The sequence below is a fragment of the Gymnoscopelus braueri genome (genome assembly GCF_963280865.1).
Source record: "Gymnoscopelus braueri genome assembly, chromosome: 19".
Classification (NCBI taxonomy): Eukaryota; Metazoa; Chordata; class Actinopteri; order Myctophiformes; family Myctophidae; genus Gymnoscopelus; species Gymnoscopelus braueri.
Genome location: NC_137621.1, coordinates 50,885,316 through 50,913,217, shown reverse-complemented (window position 1 = coordinate 50,913,217; position 27,902 = coordinate 50,885,316). Strand labels below are relative to the sequence as shown.

The 27,902-nt window shown below is 41.8% G+C and overlaps 2 protein-coding genes across 2 annotated transcripts in view; one reads left to right on the top strand and one right to left on the bottom strand.

Moving 5' to 3' along the window:
• The window catches only part of rrh (retinal pigment epithelium-derived rhodopsin homolog), a 38,573-nt gene extending 36,020 nt beyond the window's left edge, over window positions 1-2,553 (top strand). Inside the window, exons 6-7 of the mRNA XM_080413704.1 lie at window positions 115-293; window positions 1,631-2,553. Coding sequence (XP_080269830.1) covers window positions 115-293; window positions 1,631-1,742 — 291 coding nt within the window. The 3' untranslated portion in view covers window positions 1,743-2,553. The remainder of the gene's footprint in view (window positions 1-114; window positions 294-1,630) is intronic.
• Window positions 2,554-11,691: 9,138 nt separating this feature from the next.
• enpep (glutamyl aminopeptidase) overlaps window positions 11,692-27,902 on the bottom strand; it is a 49,425-nt gene continuing 33,214 nt past the window's right edge. The window contains exons 13-21 of the mRNA XM_080415130.1: window positions 27,333-27,469; window positions 26,431-26,486; window positions 23,536-23,683; window positions 22,075-22,148; window positions 20,530-20,634; window positions 19,562-19,735; window positions 18,462-18,602; window positions 17,324-17,405; window positions 11,692-13,455 (exon numbers count right to left, since the gene is read on the bottom strand). Of these exons, the coding sequence (XP_080271256.1) occupies window positions 13,303-13,455; window positions 17,324-17,405; window positions 18,462-18,602; window positions 19,562-19,735; window positions 20,530-20,634; window positions 22,075-22,148; window positions 23,536-23,683; window positions 26,431-26,486; window positions 27,333-27,469 (1,070 nt within the window). The 3' untranslated portion in view covers window positions 11,692-13,302. The remainder of the gene's footprint in view (window positions 13,456-17,323; window positions 17,406-18,461; window positions 18,603-19,561; window positions 19,736-20,529; window positions 20,635-22,074; window positions 22,149-23,535; window positions 23,684-26,430; window positions 26,487-27,332; window positions 27,470-27,902) is intronic.

The following is a 27,902-nucleotide window of genomic DNA, read 5'->3' as shown; positions in this document are numbered from 1 at the left end:
CATTTTAACGCCCCAAATCTTGTATGGGGGTCCCTGGCACAACATATTTTCAGATGGGGGTCCACGGAACCACTGGTCTATAGAATATTATTATTATTATTATTGTTGTTGCAGATGTCCATAGTGATGATCGTCATGTTCCTGGTGGCATGGTCTCCATACTCCATCGTGTGTTTGTGGGCCTCGTTTGGAGACCCTAAGACCATCCCCGCCCCCATGGCTATCATCGCCCCGCTGTTCGCCAAGTCCTCCACCTTCTACAACCCCTGCATCTATGTTGTAGCCAATAAGAAGTGAGTGTCTATCAACTGCATCTATGTAGTAGTCAATAAGAACTGGGTTTCTATAACCTGCATTTATGTAGCCAATAAGACGTGAGTTTATAACCCCTGCAAATATGTTGTAGCCAATAAGAAGTGAGTTTCTCTAAACTGAATCTATGTTGTAGCCAATAAGAAGTGGGTTTCTATAACCTGCATTTATGTAGTAGCCAATAACCCCTGCAGTTATGTTGTAGCCAATAAGAAGTGAGTTTCTATCAACTGCATATATGTAGTAACCAATAAGAAGTGGGTTTCTATAACCGCATTTATGTAGCCAATAAGACGTGAGTTTATAACGCCTGAAATTATGTTGTAGCCCATAAGTAGTGAGTTTCTTTCATTTTATGACCACTGTATGTGTGTGTGTGTGTGTGTGTGTGTGTGTGTGTGTGTGTGTGTGTGTGTGTGTGTGTGTGTGTGTGTGTGTGTGTGTGTGTGTGTGTGTGTGTGTGTGTGCCTGCATGCTGTACATAAGGCATTAGACTTACTGCCTCACTGGACATGTGGTGTTTATAGAGCATAACAGTGCCCCGCCCACTTTTAGAACGACGTGATTCTGGAAATGAATTTCCTATCCATTGAAATCATACACGTTTCAGAAAGTCTGTATATTAACTCATTCTCTGCCAATGACGGTTTTGACGTGTTTTTTTTCCAAAGCCCACACCACCAATGACATGTTTGGCGTTTCAACCATGTGCAACCAAAAGCCCACATCCTCCTATAACGATCATATCCAGTAGTCCATTACAGCATGAAAGGACGGGGCTCGCTTGCTCTTGAAAATGTCTATAGCCATTGAATAGTAGTTGAAACCTTCAGTTAAATCTCTCTGAAACGCAAGGAGACATAGAACTTTTTTGGTGACTCGTTTGTAATGTGTAGCCTTCTACGATAAAGGTGTTGTTGAAGGCGTGGATTATTGCCCAGTCGTCTTATGTTAAGCAATGGCCCATTAATCACTGCACGTCTAAACAGAAATGTACATGCCGTTTGTGACGCTCCAACAGAATACTTCTGAAGAGACTTCATGGGGGCAAAGTGTTTTTCTTTTCTTTTTCTCTGCCTGTCTTTCAGCAGTGGGCAAGGGCTCAACTGGGCGGGCAACTGCCCGCTCTGCCCATCGCCAGTGTACTGTCTGTCCTGACCGAGCATTAGTGTAATGATATTAACTACATTGGAGCCATTGGAACACAGGTTCTGTCCCCATTTTCTGAAAAGTCACAGTGGTTTCCACCCAGACAGCGACAAGATGACAGTTTTCATTGTATATGGAAGCTGACAGTGTTGTACCCCATCCTTGGCAGGTTCAGGAGAGCCATCACAGGAATGGTCCGATGTCAAACCAGACAGAGAATCACCATCAACAACCAGGTTCCCATGACAACAACTTCCTCCCAGCTTCCTCTGACCCAATGAGCAAAGACTGCCTCAGAATGTCATATTTAATATCCACCCTAATAACTCTCACAAACCTATGACCACTTCAACCACTAAATACAATGAAAACATACGTGTTTTTGTGTTTGTTTTTCTTGCAGTTTCAATCTAAAACATTTTATTGTATTGTTATTTTTAATGTCATGCAAGGGAGACTTTCTGGGCCAGAATTCTGAGATTTTGTCTTACAATTGTAACGTTATAGACTCTGAGTTAGAAAGTCAGAATTGCAAGCGAGAGAGCTGTATTGGGCTGGTTTTCCCAAATGTCTCGCTGACCATTATAAGTGATACCATTATATAAGTAAGGCCATTGTAATTAGGATGATAATAATTAACCCATCAGATAAAAATAGCTTGCTATGACTAATTTAACCACATGAACTCTCGTGTCCATATTCTGGGCATGTAATAATAGGCGAACATGTTCAGCAATGTTTGGCTGTTTCTCCATTAACCACTTAAGCCTTGTTTACTTTGTTATAGCATAGCCTATCTAACATACAATCTCACACGTTGCAGTGCGACGCGTTGTGAGCTATTTGCTTTTTCTCGTATAGCTAAATGCAAGCTAACAATGTGGCACAGTGTGAGCACTGTGAGCTTGTATATGCTTTTTTTGCCAAATGTTCATGTATTTCCCTTGAATGTTCCCTTATTTTTTTCTGAATATTTGGACGTTTTTTCAGAATGTTTTCCTATTACTGCAGAATGTTCGCCTATTAGTGAGCCCAGAGTAGGGATGGTAGAATTCATGTAGTTAAATTTGTGTATCTGTGTCATTTCATAACCCCCCATCCCAAAAAACTACACAGAAAATAGGATGACAAATGCAATCCTCTCTGGTGCCCCCTGGTGGTTCACAAACTATAACCTTGTATGTCCAAAACTGTGCCTTTTTTATTATTTCAAAAGTGATTTAAAATAGTGAAAATAGCAGATCTACAAGCTCACAACGCCTCACATCGGGTGTTTTGAACGTGAAGATCTGCTATTTTAACTACTTTTGTGCGACACTCTTGTATGATGAAATAGGGCATTCGATATGAGGTTTCTACTCAACAGCAACGATAGTCTTGGGTTCGAATCCAACACCCGTCTTCACTCATGTGTCTCTGCTCTCTCTCTGCTCTTGGTTTTCTGTCACTCTACACTGACAATATGTGAAATAAAACTTGAATGAAAAAAAGTTAAAAGTCAAAACGAAATGTCTCATTTTGTATAACAACACTGTTGGCTGGAAATTGATCCAATGGATCAGTGTAAATCTTGAAAAAAAAAATGTAGTCATAGTCTTTTGGATTAAATGAATTTGGTTTTATTCATATTTGAGTCATCTGAAACATTTTACTTTTAGTCTAGGTTTAGTCGACTAAATCTACATTTGATTTAATCGACTAAAATGTATATGTTGACGGGCCTTGATGGCGTCGTATTGCCAGTGTTATACTTAACTGTGTGCTGAAAATAGCCGATCTACAAGCTCACAGCGCGTCAACAAGCTCTCATCATTACTTGTCATTGGCTCAGTATTTATAGAACCAACCAACAGACTTAAACACGTTCACTTTTGTATTATAGTACTGTAACTGTTTGAATTGAATATAGAAAGCAATATTTATTTGCTTTATATAACATATTAACCTGCTTTGCACAGTACAAGAGACTAAACTTTATTCGATACAGGTGCTTTAATTTTTTTTATAGTCATCCGTTTGTGCTTCAGCTGTCGCCAGTGTTCATTTTGTTTGTTTTAGCTTTAGTCATAGTCTTTTGAATAAAATTACATTTAGTTTTAGTCATATTTTAGTCATCTGAAATGTTTTTGTTTTAGTCTGGTTTTAGTTGAAAAAATATCATAAGATTTTAGTTGACTAAATCCAGTGTTGGGGGTAACGGCGTTAAAATTAACGGCGTTACTGTAACGGAATACATTTTGGGGTAGCGGAGTAACCTAACGCGTTAGTTTAGCAATTATGGTACTTCGTTACCAGTTACGTCTTCAAATAAGTAATCCGTTCGGATCATCTGTGATAGCACGTCTTTGAAACGTCGGATTTTCATGTTGCGCTCGCGCTGCTGTCTCGTTAAACCCAGCTGGGTGAATATCCAACACTTCACCACGGTAAACGCTACGTTCATGTTCACTGCATTAAAGTAAGCTACAAGCATGTTACATGTCCACGTAATGTTACAGGTTGAGGCTTCACAGGCTTATTTGGTTTCCAAAATGGTTAGTGTTGTATACAGTATACTCCGTCTCGCCTCATTGTTTATGCTAAACAAAAGCACAGATCTGTAAGCTGTCGACACGCCATGACGCGGTGCGTTAATAGCTTGTATGTCTGTTCTTCTGGATAGGCAACGCACAGACATTACGCGTCGTAGCAAATGCATCTGGAGTTGAGAGGCTATGATGTAAACTTACTGTAGCCTACTAGATTATAGCTGGCAGTTGTCACAATATTATGATTATAATGTGTATTATAATTAGGAACAAAGCGAGTCTACCGGTGCGCCTCAGCCTAACGGCCAGTGCGGTGCCTCACAAGGGCAGGGACAACAGATGCAGACGAGATCAACGCTCCATCGTTGATCTCGTCTGAGTATTATAATTAATGTCATTGGCCGGGTTTCCCAAACGAATTTCAGCTTACGTGCGTAGCCTAGAAGCTGCGTAAGAGCCTCCACGCAGCTGCGCAGTAGTAACCCCTCTACTCACTATCTTCATTAATAGCAGTTGGTGGTGTGCTACGTGCCATCTAAACTGGCTTCGGGAAACACCATCGTCGTAGGTTCTGAAGTACACAGCGTTACGTGTCTGCTAAACTAAATTCGGGAAACATCATGCACGTAAAGACCTCCTGGACGAAGCCTACGTAAAGCCTACGTAAACTACGTAGTGCTGTCCTACGCTACACAGCAGTTTAAACACCCTTTGCGAATATATACAGTGAAATGGATCATAAAAATACCACACACACACACACACACACACACACACACACACACACACACACACGCATATATATATATATATATATATATATATATATATATATATATATATATATATATATATATATATATATATATATATGTATATATATATAATTACGGCCGGGCCGGCGCGTAATGTGCAACGCCTATCCAAAAAAACAGACATACAAGCTATCAACACACTGCGACATGCAGTGTTGATAGCTTGCAGATCTGTTCTTTTGGGTAGGGCGAGCGGCTGTTAGGAGGAACTGCTGCGCTGGTTCTATGTGTAGCCCCCACAGTCAAATTAGCCAGACCCGGCGTGCAACAGACCAGGGGTCTATTCCACGAAAGCGGAATTAAATTATCCTGGTTTGAAAGGCAAATCCAGGTTTGACAAGCCTGCACTGTTCAGCCTGGTTTATTCAGTTCCACGAACGCCAAGCCCGGGCTGAGAAGGAGAGGTTTGTCGAGCCAGGATCGTTAAACCAGGCTGAATGTGAGTTCACATATTCCTATAAAAGACCATGAAAGTCGATAGCAGAATCCTTGAACTTGACCAATCATGGAGCCCAAAACCAGAGCGGCGTTCTTCTCTGTGGCTGAACAGCAGCACTGCAGCAGCTCATGAAATCTTACAAGGAAGTAAAATGTATAATAAGCAAGAGAGGAAACACAGCCGCAATAAATATAGATCCAGGGAGAAAGCATGGCAAAGTATTGCAGACAAATTAAAAAGTTGTCCAAAAATATGCAATTAATTTATATACAAATCCATAAATATATAATTCAGTTAGGCTTAAACATAAGGAGTTTAAGTGAATGTTGGAATTATAATTACACACTTAGAATAATTTTCTAATTTCTAATTTCTAAAATCGAAGATCTACAAGTGAAAAGCTTGCCTTTTGGCGGCCGGGGGTCCCCGGTCCACGGGGGTCAACGGGGGTCCGGGAGTACCCGGCCCCCTGTGTACTCCCGGACCCCCGTTGACCCCCAACAGAGGTCCGGGGTATACGGGGGTCCGGGGGTCCACGGGGGCGGGGGTCCACGGGGGTCCGGAGGTACACAGGGGGCCGGGGGTACGCGGGGGTCCACGGGGGTCCGGAGGTACACAGGGGGCCGGGGGTCCACGGGGCCGGGGGTCCACGGGGGCGGGGGTCCACAGGGGCGGGGGTCCATGGGGGGCCGGGGACCCCCGCCCGCCATAAGACAAAAACATTTCGGGCTTGTAGATCTTCGATTTTCGCATAAGAATTGAATAAGTGTAGAAAAACTCATTGGTTTATGATTGGAGTCATTGGACTAACAGCTATTTCACAAAACTTGAAGAACAAGGCACTGGATTAATAGAGCTTGGCTGTTAGCCTGGTCCAGACCAGGCTAACTTCACAGCTAAATGGACCCTTCGCTAAACCCCACCCTAAAAGCGATTGTCCAATGCCAGCTTAGCAACCGTTGTCAGCCTGGCATAGGCCTGGCAAACTTTCGTCACCTGCCATAGCTGTCAATTTCGCCCGCACACACACATTCATTTGCAACATAATAGCAAGAATACCACGATAACGCAATGGTGACTATATGAACCAGCAACAGATTCCATGTACCCAAAACCGTTGGAGGGTTCTTTTCCCAAGCTGAAATCTGCACTTAAACTGCAAGGCTGCATGGCTGGCTGTGTTGTTGAACACATACACAGCTTAACATCAGGAAAGTTACACGACTCACTCGCCCAGGTGATGTCTATAATACTAATCACCGTAATCGTAACAAAATTCAGAATCACAGCGCTGCCTGTTTCGGATTCCGCACGTGAAAGTACATTCATTTGTTAGACTATTTATTAACTGCTACTGTAGTCTGAAATGAATAAACTCCTGTTACAGTCATGGATCAACTTCAACCTGGTGTTTGCACTTTGTCTATTTACGGTCCGTACATCTAAATAAACGTTCAAATTTCAAATATAAAGTGCTTACCCTATGGCCACGGATGTTAAAATTATGCACGGGACTCTCAAAAGTACCCGTATATTCTGTATTGTTCAATAAAAAGCATTTTAATCTGATCGGTGGCCATTTTCTCATGGAGTTATAATGTATCAGAGTGCAATACACTTACCAACCGATAGGGTCACGCAGTTGAAAGCACATGGAGAAAATGGCCACCGATCAGATTAAAAGGCTTTTTATTGAACTATAAGGATGATACGGTTACTTTTGAGAGCCCGTACATAAATGTAACATCCGTGGCCGTGGGATAAACACTTTATATTTGAAATATGAACGTTTCTGTAGATGTACGGGCCGTAAATGGAGAAAGTGCAAACACCAGGTTGAAGTTTATCCATGATGGTCGAGACAGACGACCGTCGTGTATCCATGGCTTTTACTCCCTCTAACATTTCCCGTGTTTTTAGCTTATTGAAATAATGTCATGCACATTTTTCCAGTCAATAGCCTACTGCAGGCCTTGTTGACTAGATTTAGAAGAGATTTTGAAGCTCTTGCTGCTGAAATGATCGATTATTTTTAAGGGGAAAAGCCGTCATTTAACATGCAAGTCAATGGGTGAGAAGCAGATTGTGCCAGGCCTGGGTGTGACTAACTCGCACCACCAGTCACAGAGTGGGGTGGGTGGGGCTTAGCGAAGGGTCCATTGCCATGGTAACTAAGGCAGGATTGCTTCAAATTTCTTTTGTGAAACAGGATCATGGATAAACATATCCAGGTTTACTGGCTAAATTAATCTGCCGAGCTAACTCAGCTTTCGTGAAACCGATTCCTGGATAATTTAAGCCAGGATAGCCGATTAAACTCGGTTTATCCCTAATCCAGGTTTCGTGGAATAGACCCCTGGCTATCGGGCTCAGGCTTATTGGCATGACTGGTAACACGTTGGACTGGCGAGTGGGAGCCTCGGGTTCAATCTCAGCTCACTGCGTTCCACTACATATGCATGAACCCGGTGTTTACAAATTGTAGCCTACTCTCACACGGAGGATCCGATCATCTGATAAAAATACTGTAGGTGACAGAGCCAACTGTCAGATGTCCTGAAGCAGTCCACTTCAAAAACAACGTTTGAATAATATATTTATGAAAAAAGTGTTTTTTAGTTTTGAGAGGAACTGGGGACTTTCATCCGTTTCATGTTTAGCTCAGCATCATTTATCTACCTTTAGTTAACTTGGCTTGCTTAATATTCTTATTAGATGATCAGATCAGAGATCATCCGTGAGAGTACAGTACAATTTGTAAACTTCGGGTTCATGCATAGAGGACGAAGCAGCGCAGCCGCTCGCCCTACCCAAAAGAACATATCTGCAAGCTATCGACACGGCATGTCGCAGTGTGTTGACAGCTTGTATGTCTGTTTTTGGGGGTAGGCATCGCACATTACGCACCGGCCCGGCCGTAATTAATATATATATGTGTGTGTGTGTGTGTGTGTGTGTGTGTGTGTGTGTGTGTGTGTGTGTGTGTGTGTGTGTGTGTGTGTGGTCGGTCTTTTCATAGATCTATTTCGCTACGATGGGTGTTCACGTAGGACAGCGTAGGACAGCACTTAGGGCTACAGCCTCTCCCAGGAGTAGGATACGTGCATGCTGTTTCCCGAATGTAGTTTTAGCAGACGCGTAACGCCGTGCACTTGAGAACCTACGACGATGGTGTTTCCCGAAGCCAGTTTAGATAGCACGTAGGGCACAACCAGCTGCTACTAATGAGGGTAGAGCGTAGGTTTCGCCGGGTCCCAGTTGTGTAGTAGGAGGCTCTTACGCAAGCTGCGTAGGCTACGCACGACCTGAAATCGCTTTAGGAAACCCGGCTCTTACGTGCCTGCTAAGGTAGGCCACTGCGCAGCCTGTGTGGACGCACGTAAGACCCTTCGTAGTACCTGCGCAGCATCTCTACGCAGCATCTCTACGCAGCATCTGTAGTAGAGCTGTTTGGCACTAAAAATCGTGCACTTTTTGAAAGAAGGCTGAAACTTTCAGCATAGTTAGTAAATACCATAATATAAATTTTCAGACGGGGAGGGAAGTCAGATTTGACCTCTGAGAGGTCAAATCCAAGATGGCCGCCAGTCTACTGGGTCTAAATGTCTAAATACTTCAAAAAATACATTTAAGGCGTTCTTTCCAACCAAGTTGGGGTTGCCCATTCATTTGATGATATGTTGGAGATTGCCAGAACCAAAGAACATACATTAAATCAAGGTCAAGGTCAAATTACATAGTAATAAGTATATTTAAGCTTTGACACTGGGTACTGCAATATAGTGAAACTGTTTTGTGACAATGGGAATAATACAAAATAAATGAACAGATTAAACCTATGGTGGTAATCTATTTTAATACTAAATTCATAGTAAATGACAATAATCAATGGTTCAAGGCTTCTTTTTTGTCACATCTTGCGTACAGGAAAGAGAAAAATAAGTTGTGATAATAATGATAATGGTAATAATCAAAATGTAACAGTCTCCACAACAGAGGCACAGTGCAGTACATTTGAGAGCAGCTTTGGCACACTTGCATCGTCCAGTACACCCTTTCGTGCAGCGACAGCGGATTAATTCATGGCACGATTTGGATGCTTCAGAGAGAGTGGTCCAAAATGGTTGCCACCCAGTTGTTTCCTTTGTCCAGCCCCATTCAGATGGCTCTGGCATCTCTGGTTCCAGTACCAATGCCTGGTTCCAACAGTTTGCCTGGTAGCAAGTGCGCTTGATGTGTTGCTTGAGTGCTGCCTGGGTTGGAGGAATGCTCTCTAGTGTTCTTGACTTCTTCGTGAAGAGCTGTTTCCTGGCATCATTCACTTCCATGCACTCACTGGTTCGGTCATACATGAGCGCCACAAATCGCTCTAGCAGGAACATTGATCCTTCACTGACCTCACTTGGCAACTGTAGAAGTTCACTGAAAGCCTCATTCACCTCTGGGAATGACTTCCAAGTTTCCCAGGCAGTCTTCTTCCTCTGCCAGCAAACGCAGATACAGTGTCACACCCGGTGAAAGCGTGAAAGACTGGGAGAGTCAGACACTGTGTTGGAGTCATTGTGGCAACCATTTCATGAACAGCTATGTACCGAAAGCTTGATCCAACACCAAAGGCAACCCACAGCTCATCAGGACCTATCTTGATGAATGAAGCCACAGCCAGTACTACCACAACAGTATCAACAGTGCGTATGGTCACTTTCTTACACCCCTTTTGCACAGCATCTGCATCTCTTGCGAATATGGGGCAAGGCAGGCCAAGTTTGAATCAGCAGGAGAACTGAGGACTCCACTCCCATTGGTTGCATGAAGTTCCTTGCCCTCTACTAGAGGAATGTTAATAAATTAATTGTCTGAACCACATCAGGTGTGTCATTGTTGGTGTTGCCTTTATATGAGACCATTGATTGTTACACTGCCATTTGTTGATTCTGAGGAAATCACTGCATTTTTGGGGCACATTTTTACCTTGACCTCGACCTAATTGCATTTCCTTGAAATCTGGTGATCTCGATAGTATTACCACATGAAAAGGCATCCCCTATTTAGTTGGAAATTATACTTTAAACGTTTTCTACTGTGTTTGGTTCCAAACTTAAGTTGGACTAGCGGCCATTTTGGATTTGACCTCTCACGGTCCTCAGAGGTCAAATCTGACTTCCCTCCCCGTCTGAAAATGAACATTATGGCATATACTAACTATGCTGAAAGTTTCACGCTTCTTTCAAAAAGTGCACGATTTGCTCAAAAACGGGAGTTAAACTGCTGTACTATTGGGAAATGCGGCCATTATTAATTATCAATATTAAATTAATATTGAGGGTGTCACTGTGTAAGGATAAAATGGGTTTTAAATGTCGGTATAGTATAAAAGTGATAAAAGTATTCTAACGTGTTACTTTTCTCAGTGGGTAATTCTGTAACGTAACAGATGTTTTAATGGCAGTAATCCTGTAACCTAACGAGTTACTTTAAAAAGTAACGTTACTCAACACTGACTAAATCTACAGTTGATTTAGTCGACAAAAATGTATTTTGGCGGGCCTTGATGGCGTAGTAATGCCTGATTTATACTTAGCTGTGTGCCTACGACGCGTTGTGAGCATGTAGATCAGCTATTTTTGGAGCCCGACGCCTGTGTGCAGCCAATCATAGAATGACTTGTCTTAGTTCTACTGGATCTCTTCTCCACTAGTCCCTCCCTAACATTCTAGTTTTTATTTGTTGTTGTCTGCGAAGGATCCTGGGCATCACCTGGGAGCACCACGTGACCTAGGCAGAGATCTACAAACGCACAAACTCATCCAGCATACAGGTGATTCTGGCTCGTAGACAGCTCCGCTGGCTAGGTCATGTGATCTGCATGCCCGTCTACCATGACAGGTCCTCTACGGCCAACTCCAATCCGGCCAGAGGTATGCAGGAGGGCAACAAAAGTGCTACAAGGACCACATGAAGGTGCTACTCAAGAGCTGCAACATACCACCATCCAACCTTGAAAGGAAAGCAGCAGATCGAGACACCTGGCGTTCTTCCTGCCTCTCAGGTGTCTCCCACTTGGAGAAGACATCCCTGATGATGCGCAGAGAAGCACAGTCGGCGGCATGAGCTCACTGCAAGGACTATTCAACCAGGTTCAACACACGCCTGCCCCACGTGAGGAAAAGTGTGTCGATCAGCAATTGAAAAAAAAAACTTTTCCCCTGGGAGATATGAAGTCTCCATAGACCACAATGAACTGCCATAAGCAAGCAAGCAAGTAAATGTGTGCGCGTGTGCGTGCGTGTGTGTGCGAGTGTGATGTCCATTGTAAAATCACTTTGGTGAAAGGAGCTATATAAATGAACCATTTACCATATTATTTTTCTTAATTTATTTGTTTTCCTTCTATGATACAGCAAATTTGCATTGATTCTGAGATAATTTACAAATAAAATGTGCAAGTTATTTCATTTAGTTAAAAATACCTGAGTCTTGCAGTAAATATGCATATTTATAGCAAAATGATAGAATATGGTACAGGTAAGGGAAAAAGAAAATGATAAATGCTTCTAATATCATTATTTTAGTCATCATTTTAAGAAAAGATTGTTAAAAAAAAGAAGTGCTGAAGGCAATTACATTTAACAATAATGTCCCTATAAGGAGTGTGGTATGGTCCTTTATGTACCTTTAAGGACAGTGCGAGTGTATGGAGTATACATTAAGCTACATCCAAGACAAATAGGAAAGCAAGACCCACTATCTCCGGTTTGCATCCTGTATCAGTGTGACATACTGTAGGTGGCCACCTCTTTAGGAGACTGGAAGTAGGAAGTAGGTTGGAGTCTATTCATTCCAATGGGAGAGTGAACATGAAGAATTCTCTAAACATTAGACCCAATTTTCCAACATTCTGACTCTAAAATGGCTTTTTTTCAGAGAGACAAATCAGGAGAAAATCGACTTTGTTATCAACTTTTTTTGTACCAGCAACATACTCTCGCGAGATCTACTGTAGCAAAAGTAAACATAGAACGTTTGCGTCAGATGGGGCCACTTAGGAGACCATTTGTATCAGTATGTCATTTGTGTATCATTTTGCCTCTAGTGGCTAAATTTGCCTCTAGTGGCAAAAATTGGGATGGTGGATCTCCCTAAATACCCACCATCTTTGGCTTAACCACTTGAATCCTAGCCTCCATTTTGTGGGCTTGTCGTAGATTAATATTTGGTCTATGATGGGAAAATATCAGAATTCTATTTCTCCCCTGAGTAGGTAGATGGTGCTGTATTTTCAGCCGTAAATATTTCAGCACTTGCATGAGGGACCCGAGTTTCAAGGACATGGAAGTTACAGAGAGCACCTTGAAGTTGGTAATCACTTAAACCATACATACGTTAACTAATTACTTAGTTGCATAGATGCAGCCATGATGTACGGCTTGGAAACGGTGGCACTGACGAAAAGGCATGAGGCAGAGCTGGAGGTGGCAGAATTAAGGATGCTACGATTGACAAGGATTGACAGGATCAGAAATGAATATGGTACTTTAGAGCAGTGGTTCTCAAACGATGGGTCGGGACCCTCAGGGGGGTCCCCAAAAGGAATTTGGAGGGTCCCCAGATGATTTGCTTAATTGGCAGCGTTGTTTTCTCACTCAGCAGTAAACAAACAACGTGTATACAGGGTATCTGCACATTGCTAAAGTGACAATGTAAGGACTTTTTAAGACCTTTTTAATACCTCAAAAAAGAAAGAAAAATAAGACCATCACTGCGTCAAAAGTAATCAACAAACTGTACAATAAAAAAATCAAACATTGGCCAAATTGTCAAATATTACCCAGGAAAAGAAAGTTGATTGAAAATAGACGCTCTACATGCTCCCAACGCGAGGCGTGTAATTCATAGGCTAGTTGCATCCAACGCATCATGATGCGACGCGTTGTGACAGAAGAAAAAACCTTTCTGGTGGGAGTCCGCGGGCAAATACATATTAATTTGGGGGCTTGACAAGTTTGAGAACCAACGGCCTACATGTCCAGAATAGTTCATGTGGTTACAGCTGATGTTCTCAGGGCCAGGCCACGTTGTTGTCCAACCAAATTCTGATCTCCTCCTCGTTCCTGGTGACCCATTGGATGTTGTTCCTCACTGTCTCCAGAGCCTGCTGTCTGGGCATCTCTCCTGCTCCGGCGTCAGGGGTTAACTTGAAGAAATGCTCCATCTGAAGAACACAAGCACACACTAGTACACAGATACTGTATATTGTGTATAGCTCTATCTAAAAACAAGCACCCACCAAAGCAACCAATGCATGTCAAACTCTTTGTGTTTACACCATATACAGGAAAACTATCTACTTGAGAAAGGACAGAGGTTCAATTAAATGGTGAATACCGCTGCACAATTGTTTACAAGTTGTAATGAGTCGTGCCCGACCCATTCATTTAAAAAATGGCCCCAGCCCGGCCTGAATTAACAGGCCTAGCTCAACCGGGTCCTGCCGTGCTTGCAGGGTTCTACTATCTACTTAAACCCTACTTGGTTAACTTGAATGGGGTCGCCTCTATAGTTGGCAGTGTTGGGCGAGTTACTTTTAAAAGGTAACTAGTTATCATTACTAGTTACTGCTCTCAAACAGTAACTTAGTTACTAGTTACTACATGTGTGGAGGGATATCTTGTAGGGTAAGTAGGCAGACTTATGACCTTTTCATTTCTGTCGGGTTGTGCTCCCACATTATTGAGGGTGCGTTCGGCAATATAGCACTTAGTCAGGGGATATTAAAAAAATCTTGGAATAAATTCCTTAAGAAGGAATAAAATTCTTCACCAATGTGTTTGTAAAGGTGTTTGTCAAATTTTTGACAGCTCCTTAAAGTTAGGGTACCCACCATAACCTTGGTAAAAAAAAAATCTAAACAAAAATCTAAATTTAATTCTGTTTTAAGTAGCATGTGAGGTGTCAAACTAGGGTGTTTTTATGATTCTGAATCCATTGCAAGCATTTGTTTTGCACCAAAACCACTCCTTGGGCTAAAAACAGCCCAATCTCAATGGGCTTTTTACACAAAAAGTATACCTGGAAAAGGATGGCTATGGCCGTTTTTAGCCCAAGGAGTGGTTTTGGTGCAAAACAAATGCTTGCAATGGATTCAGAATCATAAGAACACCCTAGTTTGACCCCTCACATGCTACTTAAAACAGAATTAAATTTTGATTTTTTCTTTTGATTTTTTTTTAACCAAGGTTATGGTGGGTACCCCAACTTTAAGGAGCTGTCAAACATTCTCCTAGGGGGACTGCATTTCAGTCTTTGTGAGATGTGTTACTAGACACCTTTACAAACACATTGGCGAAGATTTTTTTTGGTAAGGAATTTATTCCAAGATTGGAAAATATTCTGCTAATATCCCCTGACTAACTGAGCGCACTGGCCAATACAAACTAATAGGCGAGTGCGCTCCTGGTGCGCATTTCCGAATGCACCCTTTCTGACACGGATCACTAAAATGAATTGAATGACTGACAACAGGAAGTGATGCCCATAATTCACAGACTCTCGTTTCCCCAGTAAGCTCTCTGGGAAACTTGTGGATACAATTATAGCCACATCCTAATACTTAATCTTCCATCCTTGTGTCTTCCACACCTAGATGTGTTTTACTCTCCGAACTAGCTTGTGCCAACTCTCCCACGTTGTTGGTCGCTTAAGACAGTGTGATTCATTCATTCAGACCAGAGCGATTGGGAGCAGACTTGGGCAGAGGACTTTATACAAATAATTTGTCCCCCTCTAGTGACCATGCATAAACACAAACTGTCAAATAACACAATAGCTCTGTGATAAAATATGAAAATGTCCGATATCCATGTATTAAAATGTCCATGTTAGATGTAAACAAACATGCTCTGCTCTGGACAGCGCAAGCTACACAGCTGTGATTAATCTGATCAGATTACTGAGTGGGGTAGGTAGGGGGGAGGGGAATCTGTGGTGGTTCATTGGCCCATGAGTTGAATAGTAGATACCACAATGAAATAAATGGAATCAACAGTGAAACAAATTAGGAGCACAGTGCTATAAATGAAAAATACAATAAAATAAATCAGAAATATAGAGATATAAATATAAAATACGATTAAATAAATTAACAATAAATACATTTGTTTTATCTCCATGTGTTTTTTGTTTTGATGTGTTTTTTATTTATTTAATTGTGTTTTTTGTATATTTCATTGTGGTTTCGGACCAATTGACTTCACTGTTTGGTTAGCAGTAAAATTTGCATGATGGTGTCTTATCAATAATGAACTTAAGGTGGATAAGTGATAGGAATAAAGGGTGGGTGGGTGGATTGGATCATGTAGGGCCCCTACATGATAGGGCCCCCTGTAGGGGTCTTTAGCCTCCTCTCTCCTCATTCTCGGCTTCTCCAAAAGCAAATTAAGCTTTGGGACGCAAACCATTTCCGGGTCATGCCGGAGGGCGGAGGAGGCAGAAATGAGAGTATAAGCTGAATTCCAATCACCAAAATCTCGGCTACTCGCTCACTCCCACTCGGTCACTCCAGCTTGACCCGGAACTAGTTTGGGCCCAATTGGTCATTTGCTTTTTGGAGGAGGTGAGTGGAGGCGAGTGGAGGAGCCGAGTCGGCTCTCAGAGTGTGCATGGAGCGAGTGTACATGAAGTGTAGGCTCCTCGCGGAAGACTTCCGCATCACGTGTACACGTTTTTGTTTTTGTTTTGTTTTTCTCCCGTGACGTATACATGGTCCTCCTCCACGTGTGGCCACACAAACATTGCTTGAAACCCGAAACCATGCCGAAAACACCGGGCTCAATGCACGGACTACTATAAACAAGTAAGACGCGCGAACGCGGGAAGCGAACGCAAAAAAATAATAATAATAATGGAAAAAAAAAAAAAAAAAATGAGGTAACCAAAAAAAAAATACAACAAAATTCTGGGTTAAAAGGAGCATCTTAGAAAAATACAAATTCACCAAAAAATTTTTTTGAATGTTTTTGAACAATTCAACAAAGTGTTTGAAGTGCCTGTTTCACCCACTTCCGGGGGGCGGAGCCAAAATCCGAGGCCGAAGTATTTGTTCGTAGACCCCCACTTAGGGGGGGTAGAAAAAGTTTCGGAGCGATTCGGGCACTTTTCATTTAACATGGGGTTTCAATGGGGTGTTTTTAGGAGCCTTCTCCGGGGCGTGGCTTCCGGGGGAAGGGGCGGGCTTAAACGCAACCTTGACAGGTGTGTTCAGTTTTCAAAGACCTTTCATTTGATGTATGGTACGTCTATATTGGACATTTACTTGGCTGCAGGCAGTGCACTATTGTATAGTGCACACAGACACACAGACAGACAGACAGACACACACACAAGCCGAGCACGGTGTCATAGTAAGCTCCACTTGCTCGGAGGCGCGCCTTCGGCGCGCCTCCTTCCGCTGCGTTCGCAATGACTGTGACAAAGATTATGTTTAAAATTATGTATTGTATTTATATGTGAACTGAATATGATGTAATTCAGAGTCAGACATACTCTGTTATATTGGCAAAGTAGCAGTGCCGTGCGGGACTGCTCACTGCTGCGGCGCGTGGGGGGTTCTGGGTTCGAGCAAAAAGAGGGACGGGTAAGGATTCCATTCATAAATGTAAGTTTGCTCATCCTGGCGCTTCATTCACTATTTCAGGAATAAATGGCTTTGCACAACAATTTTATCTATATAGATAACGATGTGGCCATCCACATCTATATATATTCTTATATGTTGTACTATTCTATACCTGCATATTATTCTATGCATGTATATTTTCATTCACGGTTCTATATGGTTCCAGTCAGAGCCTTCCAGTGATCCAGCTGTATGAGACTTTGAAATGACGCTAGAGTGCATTCCGATCCTGTGAGGCCAACGGGTCGACCAGTCCGTCCTCGCATTTAATCCTCTCCTCCTCGCAGGGGCGGGACTTAGGCGCGAGTGGGGGACGCGAGGAGAATGACCGAGTGTGAAAGTTTGAGGTTTTGGAATTCAGCTATAGGGATGTGTCTAATGTCAGCATTGTTGAAGTGGAGCTGACCTTCCACAGCTGCAGCTCAGTGTTGTAGGAGGTGCTGATGCGACCCAGTAGACGACCCAGGTTTCTGTCAGTGATGGTGTACCTGCAACGTAACACAAAACATGTTTTATTCAGCTATGTGTACCTGCAATGTAACACACAACACATGTTTTATTCAGTTATGTGTACATGCAACGTAACACACAACACATGTTTTATTCAGTTATGTGTACATGCAACGTAACACACAACACATGTTTTATTCAGTTATGTGTACATGCAACGTAACACACAACACATGTTTTATTCAGTTATGTGTACATGCAACGTAACACAACACATGCTTTATTCAGCTATGTGTACCTGCAACGTAACACAAAACACATGTTTTATTCAGTTATGTGTACATGCAACGTAACACACAACACATGTTTTATTCAGTTATGTGTACATGCAACGTAACACACACCACATGTTTTATTCAGTTATGTGTACATGCAACGTAACACAAAACATGTTTTATTCGGTTATGTGTACATGCAACGTAACACACAACACATGTTTTATTAAGTTATGTGTACCTGCCACGTAACACACAAAACATGTTTTATTCAGTTATGTGTACCTGCAACGTAACACACAAAACATGTTTTATTCAGTTATGTGTACATTCAACGTAACACACAACACATGTTTTATTAAGTTATGTGTACCTGCCACGTAACACACAAAACATGTTTTATTCAGTTATGTGTACCTGCAACGTAACACACAAAACATGTTTTATTCAGTTATGTGTACATTCAACGTAACACACAACACATGTTTTATTCAGTTATGTGTACCTGCAATGTAACACACAACACAAAAATGTTCTTTATCTGATTTCACAATGTCCGATCAAAAGTCAATCCCAATACCGTACAGGGCCGGTGCGAGCCAATGTTGTGCACCGGACAAAATAATCACAACCCCCCAAGCAAGTGCCTAGCTCAAGGACAACTCATGGCTGGGACCAGGAATGAAACCTGCGACATTCTGCTTCCCAGGCAAGCTCTCACCCGTTTAGCTATGGCCTCATAAAAGCAGACATATCCTTGTTTCATAACCATAAATACACCCATGTGACCCATCAACATGTGACCCAGGACAAACGAACCTGTCCACCAGGTAGTTCCAGTTGAGTGTGGTCCAGTCCCAGGCCATCTCCTTCCCCAGGGGGTTCTGGGAAACGTAGTTCACCACGGTAAACAGGTCCTGACTCCTCACTATGCTATCATCTTTAGATGCCTCCAGTAACCTGCAGGACAATCAAACCTTTAAAGCCATAGTGTGTAATCTCCATTTTTATTAGTCTTTTTGGCAATACTTCTGGTAGCTCTGTTAGTACTGCGTTTCCCAGAATTCAACTTGAACTAAAACCACGGAAGTACTTTAAGAAAAAAAAAGAAAAAATGCTGCAGGGTCTTAGTGCCGAGGATATTTTGGAAAGCAGCAACTACATTTTCAGAAACGGCATGCATGTACATTTTTGGTACATTTCCGGTGCCTGTGTCATTTCAACACTCGCAAATAACGTTTAATAAAGAAGCTGTCGAAAAAACATGCATGTGGAATAGTTATTGTGAAAAATATACCAGTGAAATATTATAATATCCCTATTCTGGACATGTCATAACAGGAGAAACATTTGGCAAAAAATAGCTGATCAACAAGCTCACAAGGTGTCACATTGTGAAACATTCTGAGCTTTTAGATATGGAATGTATGGAATGCATATATGAATATATTTAAAATATTGTTTTAATATTAACCTTAGAAAGTATGAAGTTGTTTTTTATTAGCACATGCATTCCATACATTCCTTAGGGCTAGACCACACATGGACAGATGAAATCATCAACTTGCAACGGGCGTTGTCCCCCTTCAGTAAAAGATGAACTATTTATAAAATGTTTATGGTGTTTATAATTTATAATTTTAGTTATAGAGGGCAATTATAATGTATGAAGGCATATAAGGCTTATTAGCCAGGGATCCTTTTAAGATAAAAATATATATATATATCAGATAAATAAATGGTTTTGGGTTTCATATCTTATCATGCCCCTTTAAAGTAAAAATGTTGCACTTCTTCCTCCACTGGTGAAAGCCTTAAACAAGTAAACAAACAAACAAACAAACAAACAAACAAACAAACAAACAAACAAACAAACAAACAAACAACATAGTGAACATGTAATAGTGTATTGTGTTTACTTGTAGAGCAGGTGGACGTTCTCCACAGAAGCCAGTCCAGACAGCAGTTTGTCCTTCTCCTGGGCCAGTGTAGCAGCTTTGTATTTCTCAAACAGAACGTTCCATTTCTCCTCACTACCCGAGTTCTTCATGCCGTAACGATAAACCAGCAGCCTCAGGTTGACCGCCACACTGCTGCAAGAGACAAAAGACCCCAGTAACATTTATACGGTAGGTGCGATAAACAACGTTCAACTTAGCCTGGTTCCAGACCATAGACCCCGCCCACTCTCCGAGTGGACTGCCTCTCTTGGTCTGGTGTTGTAATGTGAAACTAGGATTTATACGGTACAAAAATGTATTGTCCAATGAGAGTCGGAGGTGGGGGTGGGTCTAACGACAAGCCAATCAGCGCCATGGGCCGCCCTCAAGCTGTGCGATGACGTCAGATGTAGGCGGATCCGTGGATCTCCAATGATTGGTTTAGGGAAATTCTAATCCCCTCCCCCTTGTAATCGCCAACACTGGAGCCAATCAGACTGAAGCTCCACGCAGCTTCTGTCTGATAATCAGGCTACTTTCAACTGCTAAATGTCACACTAACAACATCTGTTGCATGAGGTTAATTATTTCCCTGATTTACGTCTATGAGGCAGCAATCATGTAATTTCAATTTGATTTGATCCACCGCGGACCCCCATCTAAAAATATGTTTTCAGATGGGAGAAGATTTATGTTCAAAATGTATTCAAAATTCCCAGTTTCTCCAAGAATTTTCCAAATGTTTCAAAAATAGCCGATCTACAAGCCCACAAGGCACCTTGTTGTGACGCCTTGTGAGCTTGTAAATTGGCAATTATTTCATTATAAAACAGGGTTAAAGTGGTTGAACAGATTCTTTATGCCATATTAACTCATTTAGCTGGGGACCCCCTGGAACCCCCCTGGGGGTCCCTGGACCCCACTTTGAAGTTGTATAGCAGCAATACCTCAGTGTTCCATCGATCCACTGGTCAAAGATGAAAGAAGCATTATTCAGGACGTCTGTGTCTCCCATTCCACAGGCGATCCCCAGAACTGTCTCCCTGAGTAGCCTACACAGAAATATACATCCATCACTCACACTCAATGTCAAAAGTGATATTTATTGTTAAAATAAGTGTTAAATAGCTCTATATTGGGACAGTAATCAGTTTGTTCAGTAACTGTTAAATAGCTCTATATTGTGATAGTAATCATTACTATAGAGTGTTTGTTCAGTAACAGTGTTAAATAACTCTATATTGTGATAGTAATCATCACTATAGAGTGTTTGTTCAGTAACAGTGTTAAATAGCTCTATATTGGGACAGTAATCATTGATATAGAGTGTTTGTTCAGTAACAGTGTTAAATAGCTCTATATTGTGATAGTAATCACTACTATAGAGTGTTTGTTCAGTAACAGTGTTACATATTATGATAGTAATCATTACTATAGAGTGTTTGTTCAGTAACAGTGTTAAATAGCTCTATATTGTGATAAATCATTACTAGTGTTTGTTCGGTAACAGTGTTAAATAGCTCTATATTGTGATAGTAATCATTGCTATAGAGTGATTGTTCAGTAACTGTTAAATAGCTCTGAATTGGGACAGTAGTCATTGCTATTGAGTGTTTGTTCAGTAACAGTGTTAAATAGCTCTATATTGTGATAGTAATCATTGTTTATTCAGTAACAGGGGTCTCCCCGTCTCTCTAGCTCTTCAGAAAACAGAAAATGAATTTTCAGGCCGGGATAACAATTTTATCCAATCAGGAGAGAGAACTCAGACAGGATACAGGATAAACAAGTGAAATTGGAAGTGATGAAACAAAGAAATGAGCAAACATTGAAACTGGAACATTATCAAATTGAAGCTGATAAATGGGTACTCCTCCTGGTCCGTTGAAATTTGCAAACCCACCTGACAGTGTAAGGAAAAAAAAGCAGGTGCGTTTCCTCTGGATGCTTTTTTGTTTAGGCAGTGGGTGCTCAGCTATAAATATAACTTGGTTCAAATACCACTGAAGTGGAAAAAGCGGCACTCCAAAATAAGGGATGCAAGACTGGCTCAGATATGCATTCTTATTTATTGAGAACACTGTCTAAACATACAAATAGTCTGTGATTTCTTCATGATCTGTGATTTTGTGCACTGATATTGTTGAACTGCTGTATTGATTGTGATTGTGATATGGTGTAACTGATCAACTGATTGCCAAGCAAGGACCTCCCCCCTACACAGGTGGGGATGATGATGATGATGATGTGTATGCTTAAAAGAGGGGCCTACACCCCCATTATCACTTTTCAAATAAGCTCTGATTACTCAGAGCAGATTTAAAAAGTGATAATGGGGCTGAGGCCAAAACGCGTCAAACGTTCTCAATAAATAAGAATGTATATCTGAGGCAGTCTTGCTTGTAGATCTGCTATTTTCGGCGAATGTTTGCTCCAGAATGGGGATGCTATAGGGTTGATCATTGTCAGTGTTATCGTGGGTGGGTTCTCACCTGTCTGTCTGGGATCCTACATCCTCCCATCCCAGTCTCTTGGAGATGTCACTCACATACTTACGAAACAGCGTCTGCACACCAGCAAACAGGTGACATGAGAACATGTTTTACATACAAAACAATAGCAGTGGCTACCACACGCACACACTTCAATCTTAGATCGATGGTTTTCCAAGCTGATAAAAACTACAGCCTTTCTCCTCCTGGAAAGTTAGCATGCTGAAAATATTATGCCACCAATGTTATGAATTATGACCTTTTTCTCTCATCTTGATGTCATGACCATCAACTACTTTATCAGATAGACTGACGTCTGTGCTGTGCACAATGATACGAGATGCATGTTCTACTCCTATTCATTCTGTTCTTGTCCTTGTCTCATATCTTCTGGTCACGTCAAGTGTCCAATACTGAATATATATTCTCTCTGTGTGTAATAAACTTCAGAACTTGCCGTGTGATACTGCGACTCAACTGAAACGTCACTCACCACCCTTAGTTAGCACATTTAGACCTGGAACACCTACGTTGTTATCAACACAGGGAACACCTTTGGGTAACATTAGCTGTTGCTAATGTTACACGTTTTAGAATCGGTCTCAGGTCTTAATGGGTTAGAAGGAGACTCTTTTAGGGACCACATGCGGTTGGAGCACAGGTCTCCACCAGGTCAGGTAAGTTATTGTGGTCTCCTGGTGGGGGCCAGTGGCGTAACGCAGAATCGCGGGGCCTCCCCGCGGGAGTTTCACGTGAGGCCCACGTGCGTGCGTGCACAACCCGAAAAATATCGGGTCTAATTCGGGTCTAATTCGGGTCTAATTCGGTTCTATTTGACCAATATAAATAACTTTTTTCTTTTTTTTTTGCTGTAAAAATATTTGTATCAGCGCAGGCGGGGCCCCCCTGCTGGTGGCCCCCCCCCGCACCGCATCACTTGCTACCCCTCCGTTACGCCACTGGTGGGGGCGCTGGCATTGAAAATTACATAGGGGGACATTAATGTGTCGTGGCCAGACGGTGACGTCAGGAAGTCCGCTGTCAGATTAGAGAGCTCCAGACTAGACTAGTGTACAAAATAATGTAACCAAATAGACGCATTTGTGTTATGTGTAATGTGTTGTTAGAATACAATTGTAAACAGCTCTCTGGATAAAGACCACATTGTAAATATAGGAAAGTAATTTTGTGTCTTTCTATTTAAGGGAAATTTCTATTACAGATATCTAATCTTCAATGCACAATATTGACTTTCTCATCAATTAATATTCAGATTTAGATATTCTGTTCAATTGATTGATTAATTAATTGATTGATTTGTTTTTTATTGACATTTGATCAAAAAAAGCATACACATGACCATATATTTTTACATATCTGATGTGATGACACCTCGCGTTGCCACCTCGCGGTCCCCCCACCTTGCGGTGCCAGAGAGCATGTCCTTAATGTATATCTGACCTGAAACTTGGGGTAGAGTGGGGTGTCAGACAACATGTCCTTAACGTAGGCGATGGAGGAGCTGAGACGACTCCATGCGATGTACTCTGTCTCACTGGCCAGGTACTGAGTCAGGTTGAAGGCTGTTCCATAATCTACTACATCTGCTCTGCATGATGGACACAACATTAAAGGTAGGGTAAGGCGATATTTTTTGGTCAAAACAAAACGTTTTTTGTTAAAAGGTTAAAGCACTAGTGACTAGTATATTCTGATAGTAATTATTGCTATAGAGTGTTTGATCAGTAACAGGGGTCCCCCCCCCCATCCAGCTCTTTAATAAACAGAAAATACTTTTCCAGGCCGGTTGCAAATGTTCAACCAATCAGGAGAGAGTAGCCTACCCATTTATGATCTTCAAAGTTATATTGTTACAGTCTGTCTCATTTCTTTGTGTCATCATGCACTTCCAATTCCACTTGTTTATCCTGTATAATGTATGAGTTCTCTCTCCTGATTGGATACAATTGGTATCCCGACCTGAAAATGCATTGTCTGTTTAATAAAGAGCTGAAGAGACGGAGAGACCACTGTTACTGAACAAACACTCTATAGCAGTGATTGCTATCAGAATATAGTTAATTGACATTTATTTTAACAAATGGATATCACTTACCCTACTTTAACATAATCAACATTAACATCATTAACATCAAACATTTAACATAATTTGCTACAGTACATGTGTCCTGATGGACACATGTCGAACATTAAACATAACTTTACAGTCACTGACATGCAGAGGTGGGCAGTGCAGCCAAAACCTGTACTCAATTAAAAGTATCGGGCCTCATTCACAAAGCTGTAGTAGATTTCTACTCTATTTTGGTGTAGTTTTGTGACTAAGTAAAGACCCATATGCGATTCATGAAAGGCCTTAATTTGTGCGCATCACAGGTGTATCAGATGAATAGGCTCTATGCACAGCAGCCATATTGGAAAGAAATTGGGCCTCTTCCTTCACTTCCATTACCAATGATACTAATGAAGGCTCTGTTCCATTAGCACAGTGGTTCTCTAACCTTTTAATTTCAAGGACCATAACTCTCGGAGTGTACAAATGGAACCAAATGGACTCGGAACTCTCATAGTCACACACCAATAAGGGGCCATTTGGAACCCACTCAAGGAACTCACTTTGCGACCCACTGGTGTAGCTAGTGGCGGAGCGTCCGAGTAGGCCAGGTAGGCGGCCGCTTACGGGCCCGGGACTCCGGGGGCCCGGGCTGTCAGATCACATGGACCTTTATTTTATTAGAATTAGACCCACTTTGCTCCGCCTCTCCGAGGCCACCTCTCAGCAACTTTCACAGAGATTCACCAGCTTACATGGAACTGCAAATATATTCGAGGCACCCCAATACACTGTTGGAAGCTCACCCTAACCCTAAAACCGAAATAAAGCACAAAAACGAACACAATCCGCCCAAAACCCGCAACTTTTCGCTCGCGTCCGCGCACGCACGGGCTGGACACGGGCTGGGCACGGGCTGGGCACGGGCTGGGCACGGGCTGGGCACGGGCTGGGCACGGGCTGGGCTTGTGTATGCAGGGGGGGCCTGATCAGTTGTTCCGCCACTGGGTGTAGCAGAGTGTTTTCAGTGAGCCAACATGCACAATATCAGTTAGTAGCATTGGTAACACCTGTGAAGGTAGTAAGGAAGAGGCCCAATTTCTTTCCAATATGGCTGCTGTGCATAGAGCCCATTCCACTTGTCTATAAATCAAATTATATTACGTTACATTACATTAACTCTTTGACTGCCCCGGACGGGAATTCCCGTCCGATGGCTCTATGGCTATCATGGCCAATGACGGAATGACGAAAATATGGTTTATCTCAAAGGAACTAGGAGATAACGCTATCCAAAAAATTGCTGCTCCATTCACTTCAATGTTAAAAAACAAACAGAGGAAAAATGCACCTTTTTCCTGGCACTGGGACGACACAGTCTGAAATAAGTCTGGCAGTGAAAGAGTTAAAGGACGACTTCACCCATTTTCAACCAATTTTTTCAAACTTTGTTCTACTCTACTCTACTCTGTGTCTCAGAGGAGGGCTGTAGGGACATTTCAGAAAACCGCCTACCAGTGACATCATCATTAGGCAGTTTTTTTTAAACACAATTTTATATTTTTTATTTGATTTCTTATTAACCTGAGAACAATGGCTTCCATTATAGAATGCTAACTTTCCAGTAATAGAAAGCCTGCGGTTTCTATTAGCTTGGATTCCTCATCAATGATGTCACTGGTAGGCAGGTTTCTGGACTGTCCACAGCCCTCCTCTGAGACACAGGCCGAGTACGAAAAAAAATGGTGCCATATTATCATGAGCATTAGTGAGGACTAATTATATGAAGATAGGTTGAACATGGGTGAAGTCGTCCTTAAATGTGCAATTAATGTAATTAATGGAGTTGCGTGTGGAGTTATTTCATATGATCTGATTTAATATTTAAAATTTATTATTATTTCATAATCTGAACACACTTGAAATTCCTAAAAATAAAAGCAAATAAATAAAAGTGACTAGTGCAATGTAGCCAAATCATTTGAGAAATGTTACTTTTACTTTACATTTGGCACAAAGGTAAAGGAGTGAAAGATGAAAAATGTATTCACAAATAATACTTGAATACAAGTATGTTGCATTAAAACTACAGTACAATTTTAGTAAGTAAGTACTTTTTTTTGTTTTTTGTTACGTAAGTCATCATTACTACCCACCTCTGCTGACATGTCAGCTTTGACATAAATATTGGGGTTATGATGATCTTACCTGGCTTGAGCTGTTACACTACATATACAGTACATATAGATATACATGTACAGTATACAGGGTCATGACCTTACCTGGCTAGAGCGAACACATCGTCAATGAAACTGGTTCGATCAGCTGCATCAAATTCCTGGTGAGATCAAATGAGGGATGAGCAACACTACACTGTTATGTAGTCACAAGCTCTTGTTATTACTTTTCATTGGTTAATATGCTTTAGTAGAGGACAAAATGGACACGCACGCACGCACGCACGCTCGCACGCACACACACACACACACACACACACACACACACACACACACACACACACACACTTATCGGTTTGTAACACTGAGAGTGTACGAATGGAACATTTGTACTATTTGTACCAAATTTGGAATAATCCAATGTTCTTCCTTTTTTCATTATAACTTTTTCAATTAAACTCCTCCCTCTTTATCAATTAAACTCCTACCTCTTTATCAATTAAACTCCTCCGGCCCAACACCCCCTGCTTTTCAGCAGGGAGTGTTGGACGGGAGGAGTAGGATGGAAAATCTGCTGCGTCCTCTCAGTGGGGGCTCCTCACTGGTGGGTGAGTCAGTAGGATACAACATCAGTGACAACCCACAATATGTGTGTGGGGAGGAATTAATTGGCATAACGACTAAATTGGGGAGATAAAGGGGTAAAAAGCCAAACATAATTGTAATGTTTATGGCTTATTGTATATTGAATTTCATATATATTTTTTTTCAATATGCTCCAGTGATTTGATAGTATTCCATTTCATCCACGAGGGAGTGCTTTGTATTTCATCATGCTAGAAACACCACAGAATGAGAGAGCTCGGGATGTTACTATATGTGATGTTATTGTGTCAGTGAAAGACATGACTTTGATGTGACAGTTACATAAACTGTCTCTGGAGTTAAAGAACTGCTGTGGGATTCATTCAAGAACTTAAAAATAAGAAGAAGAAATGTATTATTACCGTGTGGTTGTTGATGAGCTGTTGGCTGATAGCGCTCCACATGGGCTCATCGGTGGTGACTCTGTAGAATCCAATGTGATCATTGTTGATCTTCAGCAGGCCATCACTGCGAGGATCGTAGTCTGGAACCACAAGCTCTGAAAATGCAAGTCGTATCGGTCAGATTGGCAGGTCTGGACAACGCCTATCTGACCAATCCAACGGCAGGCATGGCACTCCATCGATCGGTTCGTCGGGAGCGCCGTGCATGCCGGGATACGTGAAATACAGACGGACGTATACAGACATACAAGATTGTGCACGTTTATTGTGAGATTATGCAGGTTACACACTCGGAACAATGGAAATAAGCTTTTAGAATGTTTGTGTCATCCTTTTGACTTTCCTGCGTGTATTGTTCTGTACACATTGACAATCAATCAATAAATCAATCAATCAATCAATCAATCAATCAATCAATCAATCAATCAATCAATCAATCAGTCAGTCAGTCAGTCAGTCAGTCAGTCAGTCAGTCAGTCAGTTTACGCCTCTGCCCTGCACAGTCAAATAGAAATCACAAACCCTTAA